The following is a 12,390-nucleotide window of genomic DNA, read 5'->3' as shown; positions in this document are numbered from 1 at the left end:
CCACCCCCACGCCGGCAGTCCGCTCCCGGGTCCTTGTAGGGTCGGCCCCCGCTCGCCAGTCCCAGCCCCAGTCCGGCCCCGCCCGGCCCCGCCCTCTCCCCACTGCTCGGGGCAGACCCGCCCGCCGGAGCCGGAGTTACAAGAGCCGCCTCCGCGCGCGGGGGCCCGGCCACTCGGAGCAGCTCCGCCGCGGGGACTGCACCGCCCGCCCTGCCGGACCCGCCCCGACCGGGGCTCGCCGCCTGCAGCAGCCGCAGCACCGCGACCTGGGGCCCCGCGCGGGCTATGGCTGTGCCCTGGGGCTGAGCGCGCAGGTAGGGGCACGGGGCGCACCGCGGCGCCGCGGGAACAGGACTCCGCGAACGCGCGAGGGGAGGTGGGTTGCAGGGTTTGGGCCGCGCTCTTGGGCCAGGCGCGCTGCGAGGATTCAAACGGCGTGGAGCAAGCTAGGCAGCCCCGGGTCGCGCGGGCAGGCGACGCGTCGCGTCGCGCCGCGCCCTGGGAGCCGAACTCTGCCTCCGGAGGTGGGGCGCAAGTTGGGCAAAGTTGGAAAATCGCTCCGAAGCGCGCTTTGCTCCAGTCCTTATTTCTCTCGAGGGCTGATTGTTAGTTCTACTGCCCGGCAGGGAGCCCTATTCCTGGTCCGGGGGCCCCTGTCCCATCCCCTCCTTCTCTTTGGGGCGGTGGCTCAGCGCACTGCTGTAGCTCCTATTCCGTGTTTACTGGAGAAGTTTCCGAGGTCGCCGCCGCGGCCCCTTGGCCCCTCCCGGAGCCCCCGCGCTCCCGCGCCCCCTCCGCTGTCCCTCCCCGCTCCCCACACCTCCGCCTCTAACTTCGCGTCCGGAGTCCTCCCGGCCCCACCCAGTTCTGTACCACCGGCCTCTCCCTTTCTCAGCCCCCCTCCAGCTGCCCCGCCCTAGTCTGGCCGCTCCGCGTTCCCGGCTCCAGAAGACTCCCTGCTTCCTCCGGGGCGGCGCTGCCTGGACGTTTGCAGCGCGCCCCCCGGCGGGAAGGGTGGGAGTGGGGGTGGGGGGCGTAATTAGGGAGATTCCAGCACTGGGGTGGGCGGGGAGGGGGGGGCGGTGTGGCGGCCCGGCCCTCGGGACCGCCCCTTCCCCTTCGGGGGCGGTGCGCTCTCCCCCACCCCACTCCCAAACTCGTCGGGGCGGGATGGCCCCCGCCCCAGCGCCTGGCTCGGCGCCAGCAGCCTGAGGAATGTGGTGGTTGGAGCCGCTGACTAATTCAAACCAGAACTCGGGGAGGAGTGGTGAGGGGCAAAGGGGAGGAGGGGAAGGGGCTGTGTGTGGGAGATGGGGGCAGGAGCGGGGCCCCGCGTAGGAGGAGGGCTTCGCTGCGCTCTCTGGACCCTCCATTCCAGCGGTGCGCTCTTGGAGAGAGGGTTGGGGGACGAGGTCCTGCCACGGAGTTGGAAAGGCTTGAGTGCTTAGGGTGTGTTCGGAGAGCGGTGTTATGTAAGGCTTTCCCATGCAGGGAGAGGGTGTGCAGTGTGTGAGGGCCTGGCCCTCCCCTGGCTGGGCTGGGCGCCCCCTGCAGTGCCAGGGCCGGGGATGTGGGGGCGCAGCCCTGGGCGGAGCTGGCCGCGAGGGACACGTGGGGTCGGAGCAGGCCTGGCTGTGCCCCCCTTGCGTGGGAGGGGAGCCGAGTGGGCAGAGGGGGCAACTCAGGGCTCTAGTTGGGCGCCTGCACCCACAACGTGGCCACGGAGAATTGTGTGCGTGGTGTGTGTGCTCTCGCCTTTCACTGGGTGTGGCTGCAGAGGGGTGGTGGTGAGGTGCCCCGAGGGAGTTTGCGCGGTGGCCGCTGAGAGCCCTGCTCTGTGTAGTGGATTTGTGGAAAGGCAGGGTGGGATCATCCCATGGCAGTGGGGTCCTTAGAGAATGACCTGGCGTTTAGGAGGAAGAAGGACTACGATATTTACCTCTGTGTCCCCAGCACAGCGCTGGGCTCCCAATAATTGGTTTTGAAACCGTTCCTTCTTTAGAATCCAGCCTCCGATGACAGGGTTCACCTGCCCTTCCTTGCACTGCCCCGCACTGGTAGGGGCTGGGTTGATGTTGTGAGGCATAGTGACAGTGTGGGGCTGTAGTGACAGGTGAAGGCGCGGGAGTGGGGGGGCGGGAAAGAGGAAGAGATTGAAGATGCCTTGGAAGGCATTTTCAGGCCTCCACACCTATGCTGCCTCAAAACTGGGGGAGCAGGGTCCGCTTTCATTTTCCTCTCTTCCGCTGCCCCCCAGGAGGGAAATCCCTGGAGCTGGGTGTGGCCCTCACTTCCTTTCCGAAGCTGAATGGGGAAGCTTCCTTCTACTTGGCCCAAAGGGATTGATGGGTTGGGCCAGCCGTTGGTAGGCAGAGTGTGCAGAGTGAGTGTGCAGAGTGGGGAGCAGAAGGGCACCCCAGGCTTAGGGGGCACCTCCTCGCTCTGAGCTGTGAGCTGTGGTTGGAAGGAGGTGGGGGTGGGGCGGGGTAGGAGAGGACTTGGGATCTTGAAAACTGGGCTAGCAGAGGACACAGGGTCTGCAGGGTTCGAAATGGGGATCAGGGGGTGTTTTAAGCTCCTCTGTAAAGTCTTGTCCTTAGGAGATTATATGCAGAGACACTGGTCATTGAACAAGGACACATAGGGAGCCACGTAAGTCGTGCGGGGCTTAGTGCTGCTGACATGGAGGCCCTTAGCAATGGCTCAGGGTCTTGGTCTGGGCAGTTCCTTGAAGAGCTAACCCCACAGAGCTGAGGACTCGTACCAGCCGGACTTGGTTCAGGGTCCTGAGGCTACAGGTCCAGGGCCCAGGGTGGGACAAGAGAGAGTAAACCATGGGAGACTCGTGGAGACGGGAGGGGGTGGGGGAAGGCCAGCAGCAGACAAGGGCAGGGAATGGTATGGGGGTCTCCGGGATCACCTGAACAGGAGGCCCTCCTGGGTGGAGGTGCCCAGGCATTGCCAGGCTGGATTCCTTGGCTCAGCTCGGAATTGGCTGGCAGGCCCTGGTGGAGCATGCTGCCCAGATCCTGAGCAGCTGGTTTGAGAGGTTGGGGCAAAGCTGTGGGGGCGGAGGGGTGTGTGGGGCTCTGGGGTGTGGTCACTAACCTTCCTCAGAACTTGGGAACCGCCTGGGGACAGACAGAGGCATACCAGGAGAGCTAATCCTACTCTTCATGGGAACCCTCCCACTGCTGACTCTCCCTGCGCCCCCGCCCCCGCGCCCCCAGGTTTCTCTCCCTGGAGGTGGTAAGCCTGTGCATGCCCTGTGCACGTGAGGAGAGGAAGGCAGGCGGCTGCTGGGGAGGGTTTAGAATGTGCTGGTTTCAGTCGGGTGGGGGCCAATGTCTAGGGCCTTTTGCTGTTTCTTTGTCCCCCATGGGCTTCATCCAGGCCCCCTGGGGAGCTGGCATGTCCCTGGTCTCTGCCCATCCCTGCTGGGCTCCCAGGCCTTCCGGAGCAAGGTCGCTTTCTTCCATGCCTGGCGTGGGGGCTGTGTGGATGGGCCACAGTGGGGCTTAGCAGGAATGAGTATGCACACAGGAGTTTTGAGAGAGCCCCTCTTCCTCACCCTGGCCTCACTTCCCGCCCGTGAGACTGCTGGGCTGTTGTAGCTGGAGGTCTTGCGTCCCAAGCATGGAGGTTTCACTGTGGCCTTGAGTCCCGGTGACCACTAATGTCATAGTGGGGAGGTGTGTGTTATTACCTGTGAGCAGATGGCCCTCTGGCTATGCATGGTGGCCTGTGGGACTTTTTGCTTGCCTGTGGGACTTTTAGGGCAGGGGACAGCAGTGGGACTCTGCCCGGGTAGTGGAGGTTTCATAGGGGCTGGAGGGGCTGCAGATAAGCGCTGGAGTCAGTTTCTCCATCCTGGACAGGTTCTGGGCCCTGGAGTTTGCATCCAGAGGCCCTCGGGAGAGTGAGGATAGCTCTGGGAGTAAGGCTGAGTGATGCCGGACGAGGCACTGCACATGGCTGGTCAGGGAGGGGCATCCTGCCCTGTCCCTGGGGGCCAGAGCGGAGGTTCTAGGGGAAGGGGAAGTGCCTGGAGCTGATCCCGGCTTCGTGTCCTGGCTGGGATGGGGGGCGGCTCTTTGGCTGCAGAGCCAACCGCCCGGCCTGGCCCTGCGCCCCTGCACTAGCGTGGCCTGACCGCTGGGCGGAGAGCTCGCCTGTGGTCGGGGAGTTTCTGCGCCCTCCCGGCTGTAACCTTCCCCCAGGGGGAGACGGACTGTTCTTCACCACCCCTGCCCCGTGGAGGGTGCCACCCTTGGAGTTGGTGTCTTCGTCCCAGCGGTCCTGGGTAAAGGCTCTCTCTTTCCTGGCTGTGTGGCCAGGTGCGGGCACTTGGGCTGGATAATGTGCTCCTGGCCCCAAGCCCGTCACAAGGAGAAGGAGAGTCCCTCTGGGTCAGGGGAGGAAGAGGGAATCTCCCTCCCCGCTGAAAGTGAGAACTTGGAGCTCGCTGGGGAGTTGGGGGGTGGGTGGGAGGAAGCAGCGCGCCGATGGCCGATGGCCGGGGGAGAAGTGGAGAAAGGTGTCATGGGGGAAGGCAGTGGGCAGCTGGCTGGTGGGGTAGGAGTGGGGATGCCCTGGACGTGGAGGTGCAGAAAACTCCCCATGGTGGTGAGGGGCTGACAGGGAGGAGAGGGCTCGAGTGATGAGGTTGGAGGAACTTCCTCCTTGGTGGGAGTCGTGGGCTGGGCTAGTGGCCCAGAGAGCAAGGGAGCAAGGAGATGGGCAGGGGCACACACGTAGAGGGAGACAGACTCCCGGGCACCAGGGTAACAGGTGTAGGTGCCCTCCATGATGGGCAGGGCCTGGGGCTTCCCAGACCAGGTGTCTGCGGGGAGAGGGTGAAGGCAGGGGTTGTGGCCCCGCTCAGGGCTGCGAAGGGTGGAGAACAGGGCTGATGAGCGTCTGTGTGCACACGCGCTGTGTGCGTGCCCTCGTTTTTCTCGGAATGTCTCTCCATACGTGGCAACTGCATACACGGAGGCTCATTTGGAGGCTTGGGCCCTGGAAGAGATGCCACCCCTGTTTGTCCTTGTGCCTCTGGGATGAGGGTCTGCCTGTTGTGTCTGTTCCCAGTGAGTGGAAATATTTGCCTTGCCTTACTGGTGCCTTTCTCTAGAGTGGGTCTTAGGCTGCCCAAGCCCCAGAGGGGACGATTCTCTTGGCCTTCGCTTGCTGGGGCCCGGGAGAGTCTACAGGTGGGCTGGATCTGTGTAGCTCAGGATTGCTGACTTGTAGGGACATGGCCTCAACGAGCCCCGGAACCAAAAGGCCCCTCAGATCCTGGGCTGTAGGATGCCTGGGTCTCTGCCCATCTGGGTTTGCTGTCCCCAAGCTGTTGGCCAGGAGGTGGCCGGTGTGTGGGCAAAGGAGGCTGGTGGCCTCTTGCCCTTCCTCCTATGCTTCTGGCCCTTGAAAGCCACCTGAAAGGTGTCACTGCTCTCTGGGCGAATCTCCCGCTGCTCCCTGGGTCTTTGGGTCCCCTCCAGTAATCTCAGTCCTTCCCTCTCTTGGGGGTAATGCCCCTCGCACCTCATATCCCTCTAGATGTGCATAGAGGCCTCTCCATCTTTCTGCGGGCGTCTCTCTGGCCCTCCTCCTCCAGCCCAGGCCTCTGTTTTCTGTGTATCTCTGTCGTGCATCTTTCTCTGTGGTTTCTCATCCTGTGTGTGTATTTTTTTGTGCCCTCCATCCCTCCGCCTCGCTAAAGACCGTTTGCTTTGGAGTCACAGAGTTCTAGAAACCCAGGCTTGCATCTCAACTCTAGCTTATCCTTGGGGCAGTCTTCTTACTTCTGGGGACCTGTTGCTGCGTCTCTAAAACCAGGACAATTAATTATTAATCACACAGGGCCGTGACTGGGATCGAATGAGACCCCAGGTGTGGAACCACAGCACGGAACCTGGCACACCCCAGGAGCTCTGCAGAATTCTCTTTCCCCTGCTCTGTTGGGGGTTTTCGCTCTACGCGGAGCTTTTTCTTCCTCTTGGCTGCTTAGTGTTTAGGAGCATAGATCGCCCCCCCCCCGGGTGTGTCTCTTTTTTCGTCTCATATCCTACCCCCTCATCCTATTTTCAGTGTTTGGGACTTTCCCTCTGGTAGAGGTCTCTACCTTGGGTGTGAGTCATTTCGTTCTGTTCTTCGTAGCTTGGGGAATGGCTCTCCCTGCCTTGTGTGTATGGTGCATCTGATCGCTAATGCGCATGCCGCTGGGCTGGCCTGAAGGTCCACTGCTCTTGGCGTCCTCCCCACAGTGAGTGGGAGCGCCACCGCCGGTGTCCATCTTTTGGGGGACAGATACTCAAACTTGTGCTCCTTCCAGTGTGCATCTTGTCTTCAGGTTTGGTGCACGGAGGCATCGGGGCCCATGGACCTATCTTGTGGAGTGTGTGTCTTATGGTTCCTGTCATCTTGACATTGACGCCGGTGGCAAGGCTGTTTTTGGCTGTAGCAGCAATTAGGCTGGACTCCCCCCCACCCCCCATCCCCCACGGCTGACTTCGTGCTGGCTCTTGGGAGGAAGAGGCTCTGTTCCCTAAGGGCAGTGGGGGAAGGACGCTCCTCTGGATGTCACCCCTGCAGAGACCCTCTGCCCTGGGCATGGAGTCCGCTACTTGGATCCACCAGGGTCTTGTCCCCAATCCACAGAGGTGCTGCACATCCTCCTTGCAGTTTTGAATCGACAGGACAGCCTCGTTCTTCTCTCGCTGCTTCTGGCCCGCGTCATGGTGTGTGTGTCCCTGCAGCCTTAGATATATGATCTCTCAGCCTTACAGATGGAGCAGACTTATCTCTCTCTGACTTCCAAGCAGTCCACTGCCTTAGCGGGTCTCCACTCCAGTCCCTCCCATCACGAAGGATACTGTAAGCCAGTGTCAGGTGGGCCTCGGGGTAGGGAGCTGGCAGATGGGGGGTCCTGGGGCCCCAACACTCTCCCGTTCTCACTTCTCTGGACCTCGCCTTCCCCATCTGTAAATACCAGACGGTGCTGTCCCACAGGACTTCCGGCGGTGCCGGAAGTGTTCCACATCTGCCCTGTCTAACGTGGTGACCCTTGTGTGGTTGTTGAGCTCTTGAAACGTGACTATTGCAAGCAATGAGCTAAATTTTTAATTTAGTTTAATTATTTTATTTTATTAAAATATTTTTATGTTACTTTTAAAATTTACATCCAAATTAATTAGCATATGGTGTTAAAATACGTTTTTAATGTTAATTTATTTTGAGAGAGAGAGGGACAGAGCATGAGCAGGGGAGGGACAGAGAGAGAGGGAGACATAGAATCTGAAAGCAGGCTCCAGGCTCCGAGCTGTCAGCACAGAGCCCAATGCGGGGCTCGAACCCACAAACCTCGGGATCATGACCCGAGCCGAAGTCTCACTCTTAACCGACGGAGCCACCCCGGCACCCAAATTAATTTTTTCAACGTTTATTTTTTTATTTTTGAGGGAGAGAGAGAGGGAAAGAGAGTGTGGGGGAGGAGCAGAGAGAGAGAGAGAGAGAGAGAATCCCAAGCTGTGAGCACAGAATCTGATGCAGGGCTCGATCTCACAAACTGTGAGAGTTGGACACTTAACTGACTGGGCCACCCAGGCGCCCCTTAATTTAAATTAATTTAAATATAATTTAAATTAAGACAGCTACCCTGTTGACAGCATGGCTTTCAGATGTCTTCCAGCTCCAAAGACTTAGGAATCTCTGCTGAATGTGCAGAATTTCCCAAAGTTCCAAAGACCCTCCTTTGGGTAACCGCAGGGCAGGGCCCTCAGCGCCCCAGGGGAAGCCTGGCGTTGCCTGACTTGTGTGGGAAAAGAAGGGACCATCTATCTGGGCTTGGTACAAGCTCCAGGGGTGTGGGAGAGACTGGGAGCAGGGACTCAAATGTAAAAAACAGACCCTTGCTTGGGGCGCCTGGGTGGCGCAGTCGGTTAAGTGTCCGGCTTCAGCCAGGTCACGATCTCGCGGTCCGTGAGTTCGAGCCCCGCGTCGGGCTCTGGGCTGATGGCTCGGAGCCTGTTTCTGATTCTGTGTCTCCCTCTCTCTCTGCCCCTCCCCCGTTCATGCTCTGTCTCTCTCTGTCCCAAAAATAAATAAACGTTGGAAAAAAAAAATAAAAAAAAAAAACAAAACAAAAAAAACAAAAACAGACCCTTGCCACCGTGGTCTCGAATCCCACACTAGCATCCCTATGTTCAGCCACCTGAATGGGCCAGGGCAGGTGGGAGGGGAGGGTGCTGGTCCTGGCTGTGCCAGAAGGAGAGCCCTGAGCCTGGATGGTCAGTGGGTGCCCTGCCAGGGCCAGCCTACAGCCCTGGGTCCAAGCGGCTCCTGTTCTCACGGGCTGTGGAGGCTTCACCTTCGAGATGGCTCTCTCCCCTCATTAGCCGCCAGGCCTGAGGTGCATTAGCCGGTCCCTCCTGAGCCTCTGAGCTGTGCTTCTGGGGACACCTGGCCTGTCTCCACTGGAGCCCCGGCCCCTCTGTCACCCAGGGGTCTGGCCAACGAAGCACTTTGTCTATCTGGTTTTAGGCGTGACCCTTTGCATGTCTGGAGCTGTTGCGGCCCCAGTGACTCACTGGGGAAGGAGGGAGGGTGGGGCTGAGCTGTGGGCGAGGGTGAGCTGGCTCGTGTTCCCCCCCTTCGCTGGCTGCTGGCTCAGGACCAGGATGCTGGGCAGAGAAAAGGGGCCCTGCTCGAGGAGGAAGAACGGGGTGCTAAGGTGGTTGGTGGCTTCAGAGGTCGGAGAAGCCCTCAGGCTGGAAGCCTTTTCCATCCCTGCCCTGCCTAGCTCCCTGTCTGCAGGGCTGGCTTCCTGGGGCTGGCCGCTGGGCGAAGGCACCTTTAAGTTGCAGCTTCGCTGTTCCGCGTGACTTCCTGTGGTGGCTCCTCTGTTTGGCATTTCTGCTCCTCCGGAGGGATGGTGATTCCCCAGCTCACACCTGTGCCCACAGGCCACTCACTGTCAGTGGCTCTGCTCGCCTCCTAGGCGGCACCCGTGTCATAAATACTGCCTGTATGAGTTCAGGGGGTGGAGGACTGGGGTCTCTGTGGCTGTCTACCCCCCCCCCCCCCGCCGTGCTGTGATCTGCCTGACACCACAACTGCTAAGTGCCCAGGAGTTTCCAAGAGACACAATCCCGTCCTCAGAGGCAAACTCTAACACTTTCAAGAAAGCTGGTAAAGGGGTGCCTGGGTGGCTCAGTCGGCCGGGCATCCGACTTCGGCTCAGGTCATGATCTCACGGTTCGTGAGTTTGAGCCCCGCGTCGGGCTCTGTGCTGACAGCTCGGAGCCTGGAGCCTGCTTCAGATTCTGTCTCTTCCTCTCTCTCTGCCCCTTCCCCACTCACACTCTGTCTCTGTCTCTGTCTCTCTCAAAAAGAAATATTAAAAAAAAAAGCTGGCAAATCATAGGTTCGCTTTGCCCCTTTCTTTCCTTTTATATTTCATCCCCCAATCCCCGAGAAGGCTCTTAAACCTTCTGGAACATTCTGAGGCTAAATGGGTCACACCCAGAGCACCTTGCCTCATAATTTATATCCGGGACAGGAACTGAGTCTTTTAAATCTCCCCATCTGGCACACGGAGCGCATTCAGTGAACGTGGCGAGGAGCTGCGAGGGAAGTTAGGTAACGATCTAATGCGGTGTGGAGCGCGGGGCTCTGCTGTCCGTCCCTTGCTGGTCTTCTCTGCCGTGTCTGGTACAGTGTTTGCACTTACAAGACGCTATCAGTATGCGTGTATTTATCGACTGGTTGACTAATTCCTGAATGTAAACAGCTTCAGGGTGGGGCTTTGGGTGAGGCTCTGAGTGGTTTTTAGCATCCCCAACTTGGTTTCACAGACCATGCTTCGGGGTGACGCTGCCACCACCATTCTGTGCGGGTGGCTTGTGGGCCATGGCTGTATCCAGAGGCCCGCCTCGTGTCTTCCCAGGGCACCTCTGCAGCTGACAGCTCATCCTGTGGCCAGAGGGCATCTTTGCTCCTGAGTGCCCGCACCTGTGGGGCCCTGGCTCAGGGCCCGGTGTGGGCAACCAGATGAGCCCTGACTCACCGTGTCCCCGAGGTGGCTTAGCTGTATTCAGGCCTCTCGGGCGTGGGCTGGCTCCAGGGGGGTTGGAGCTTCTTTTTTCTCAGCTGCTGTGCCTGGAACTCCCAGCTGGTGAGGGTTCCCCTGGTCCTAAGGACTGGGTTAGACCGGGTGAGCCAGTGTCACTGTCACAGGGGAAGGAGGGCACCACTGTTCCTGTTTTCAGGGCCGCCACTGGCCCCCAATGCTGGAGGCCCCGAGAAGGTGTGACCGCTGCAGACCCGATGCGGTGTAGGGGAGAGAGTTGCGGACTCAGAGCCCAAGCAGAGTGGTGCTCTCGCTGTGGACTCCGGGCACACTGCCCTCCCCTCTCCCCCCCGCAATCTCAGTCTCTCCATCTATAAAATGGGGACGGTAACATTTCCCTCCTGGAGCTGTTCTAAAGAACCCACCGAGGACGGTGTGTATCGTGGAGCTCGTGTGCACCAGAACTTTTCACACACGCGCTCTCTCTCCTCCAGCCCTCCGGGAGATCCTATATCGTCTCCATTTTCACAGATGAGGAAATGGATGTTCAGGGAAGTTGAGTGACTTGGCCAGGGTCACACACACAGCTGGGAAAGATGCAGAGCCAGGGTTAATAGCTAAGTCTGGCCTCCCCTAATCCCCCTCTCTGTGATCCCAGGCTGGAGAGTCACATAGGAATGGAATGATGACGGTGGGGAAGGTTGAGGTTTTGGTCTGGCCCAGAGAGCAGAACACTCCGCCATCTCTTACGGTCGGGGTGCCGAGCAAGCCAGTTGTTGAGGGCGAGTGTCCTTGTCCGCTTTTCCCTAGGCCCTGTGACCGAGATTCCCGACGACGAGAGACTGAGAAGACAGGAAGGAGGGGCGGGCTCCTGGCAAGGCATCCGCTCCTGAACTGAGTCCTGCAAAAGGTCCGCGGGAGGGAGGGTGTGATGGAGGGGATGGGCAGGGGAGGGGAGGGACCCTGTGTGGCATGGGAGGCAGGGTCCTGGGTGGAAGGGATGAGGGGCTGGTTATCTCCGAAGTCGGTTGCCACCAGTGTGCACTTTCCGTATCCTCTGCGGTGCCTTGGGAACATTCCACAGTGGACACGGGCCCCTCGGAGACGCTGCTTCACTCCCTGGGAGCTCACAGCACCAGAGATCTTTGGCTTTCTCATCTCCTCATACCCCCTGAGCCCCCACTTGTCCTGAGCCCCATTTCCTTACCTCACCCCAGATGGAGAAGGAGGAGGAGACGACCCGGGAGCTGTTGCTGCCCAACTGGCAGGGCAGCGGCTCCCATGGGCTGACCATTGCCCAGAGGGACGACGGCGTCTTTGTGCAGGAGGTGATGCAGAACTCCCCTGCGGCCCGCACTGGGGTGGTCAAGGAGGGTGAGTCACCTCAGGGTGCGGGCTGGGTGCTGGAGTGGGGTGGAGGACGGTGGCAGACGGAAGGGCACAGTCCCAGTGGCATCAGGATGGTCGGTACCCGAGCCTTGCCCTCCTCTGCCCCCACTGGGGCAGGCGGTGATGTAGGGTGGTGGAGACGTAGTCCCTAGTCCTCACTCCACTGCTCACGAGCTCTCTCACTTTGGACAAATTAGTTGGCCTCCCTAAGCCTCAGTTTCTTCATCTGTGCAACGTGTATTATGGTGGTCGGACATGCGTTAAGTCAGTTCGAAGGCCCAGTGCGTGGTGGTTGAGTGCTGTTTCCCTGAGACCCTGGGTGGGGGTCTCACCAGCTTCTCGCTCCTCCCTGCTCAGGGGACCAGATTGTGGGTGCCACCATCTACTTTGACAACCTGCAATCAGGCGAGGTGACCCAGCTGCTGAACACCATGGGGCACCACACCGTGGGCCTGAAGCTTCACCGCAAGGGCGACCGCTCCCCTGAGCCTGGCCAGACCTGGACCCACGAAGTCTTCAGCTCCCGAAGCTCCGAGGTGGTTCTGGTGAGTGCCTCGGCGGCTTTTCTGCGCCCCGAGTTCCCCCTGGCCATGCCGACCTGCTGGCCACTTCCTGAGCCTTGTGCCTGCCTGCCGGACCTCTCTTGTGGTTACTTTCCCTACTTTCTCTCTTGTGCGTTCTCTGATGAGCCAGTCTGTGTGTTCCTGTTTGTGTCTGGTGTGCGGCTGATGTTGCCCTGAAGGTCTTCCGTCAGACTCTTCAGAGCCCCACAGCGTGGGAACCCACTCACGCTGTCTGGTCCTAGATGCCAGGAGGAAGGTCAGCTGTTTTGTAAGAATCTTCGAAATAGCCTCACAGGTGCCTCACAGGCAGCAGTTTTCAACTTCCAGAGGCCTGGACTCGTCTGTGAGTCAGAAGCTGGGTGGCAA

The 12,390-nt window shown here is 59.9% G+C and overlaps 1 protein-coding gene across 6 annotated transcripts in view; it reads left to right on the top strand.

Moving 5' to 3' along the window:
• Positions 1-213: 213 nt before the first annotated feature.
• Positions 214-12,390, top strand: part of AHNAK (AHNAK nucleoprotein) — a 30,868-nt gene continuing 18,691 nt past the window's right edge. For all 6 annotated transcript variants that reach the window (XM_030331067.1, XM_030331063.1, XM_030331064.1 and 3 more), the window contains exons 1-4: positions 214-314; positions 10,883-10,982; positions 11,290-11,446; positions 11,819-12,006. In XM_030331067.1, coding sequence (XP_030186927.1) covers positions 11,290-11,446; positions 11,819-12,006 — 345 coding nt within the window. In that variant the 5' untranslated portion in view covers positions 214-314; positions 10,883-10,982. The remainder of the gene's footprint in view (positions 315-10,882; positions 10,983-11,289; positions 11,447-11,818; positions 12,007-12,390) is intronic.

This window comes from Lynx canadensis, chromosome D1 (assembly GCF_007474595.2).
Source record: "Lynx canadensis isolate LIC74 chromosome D1, mLynCan4.pri.v2, whole genome shotgun sequence".
Lineage (NCBI taxonomy): Eukaryota > Metazoa > Chordata > Mammalia > Carnivora > Felidae > Lynx > Lynx canadensis.
The sequence above is the reverse complement of the archived record's forward strand: the minus strand, read 5'-3'. Positions and strand labels throughout refer to the sequence as shown.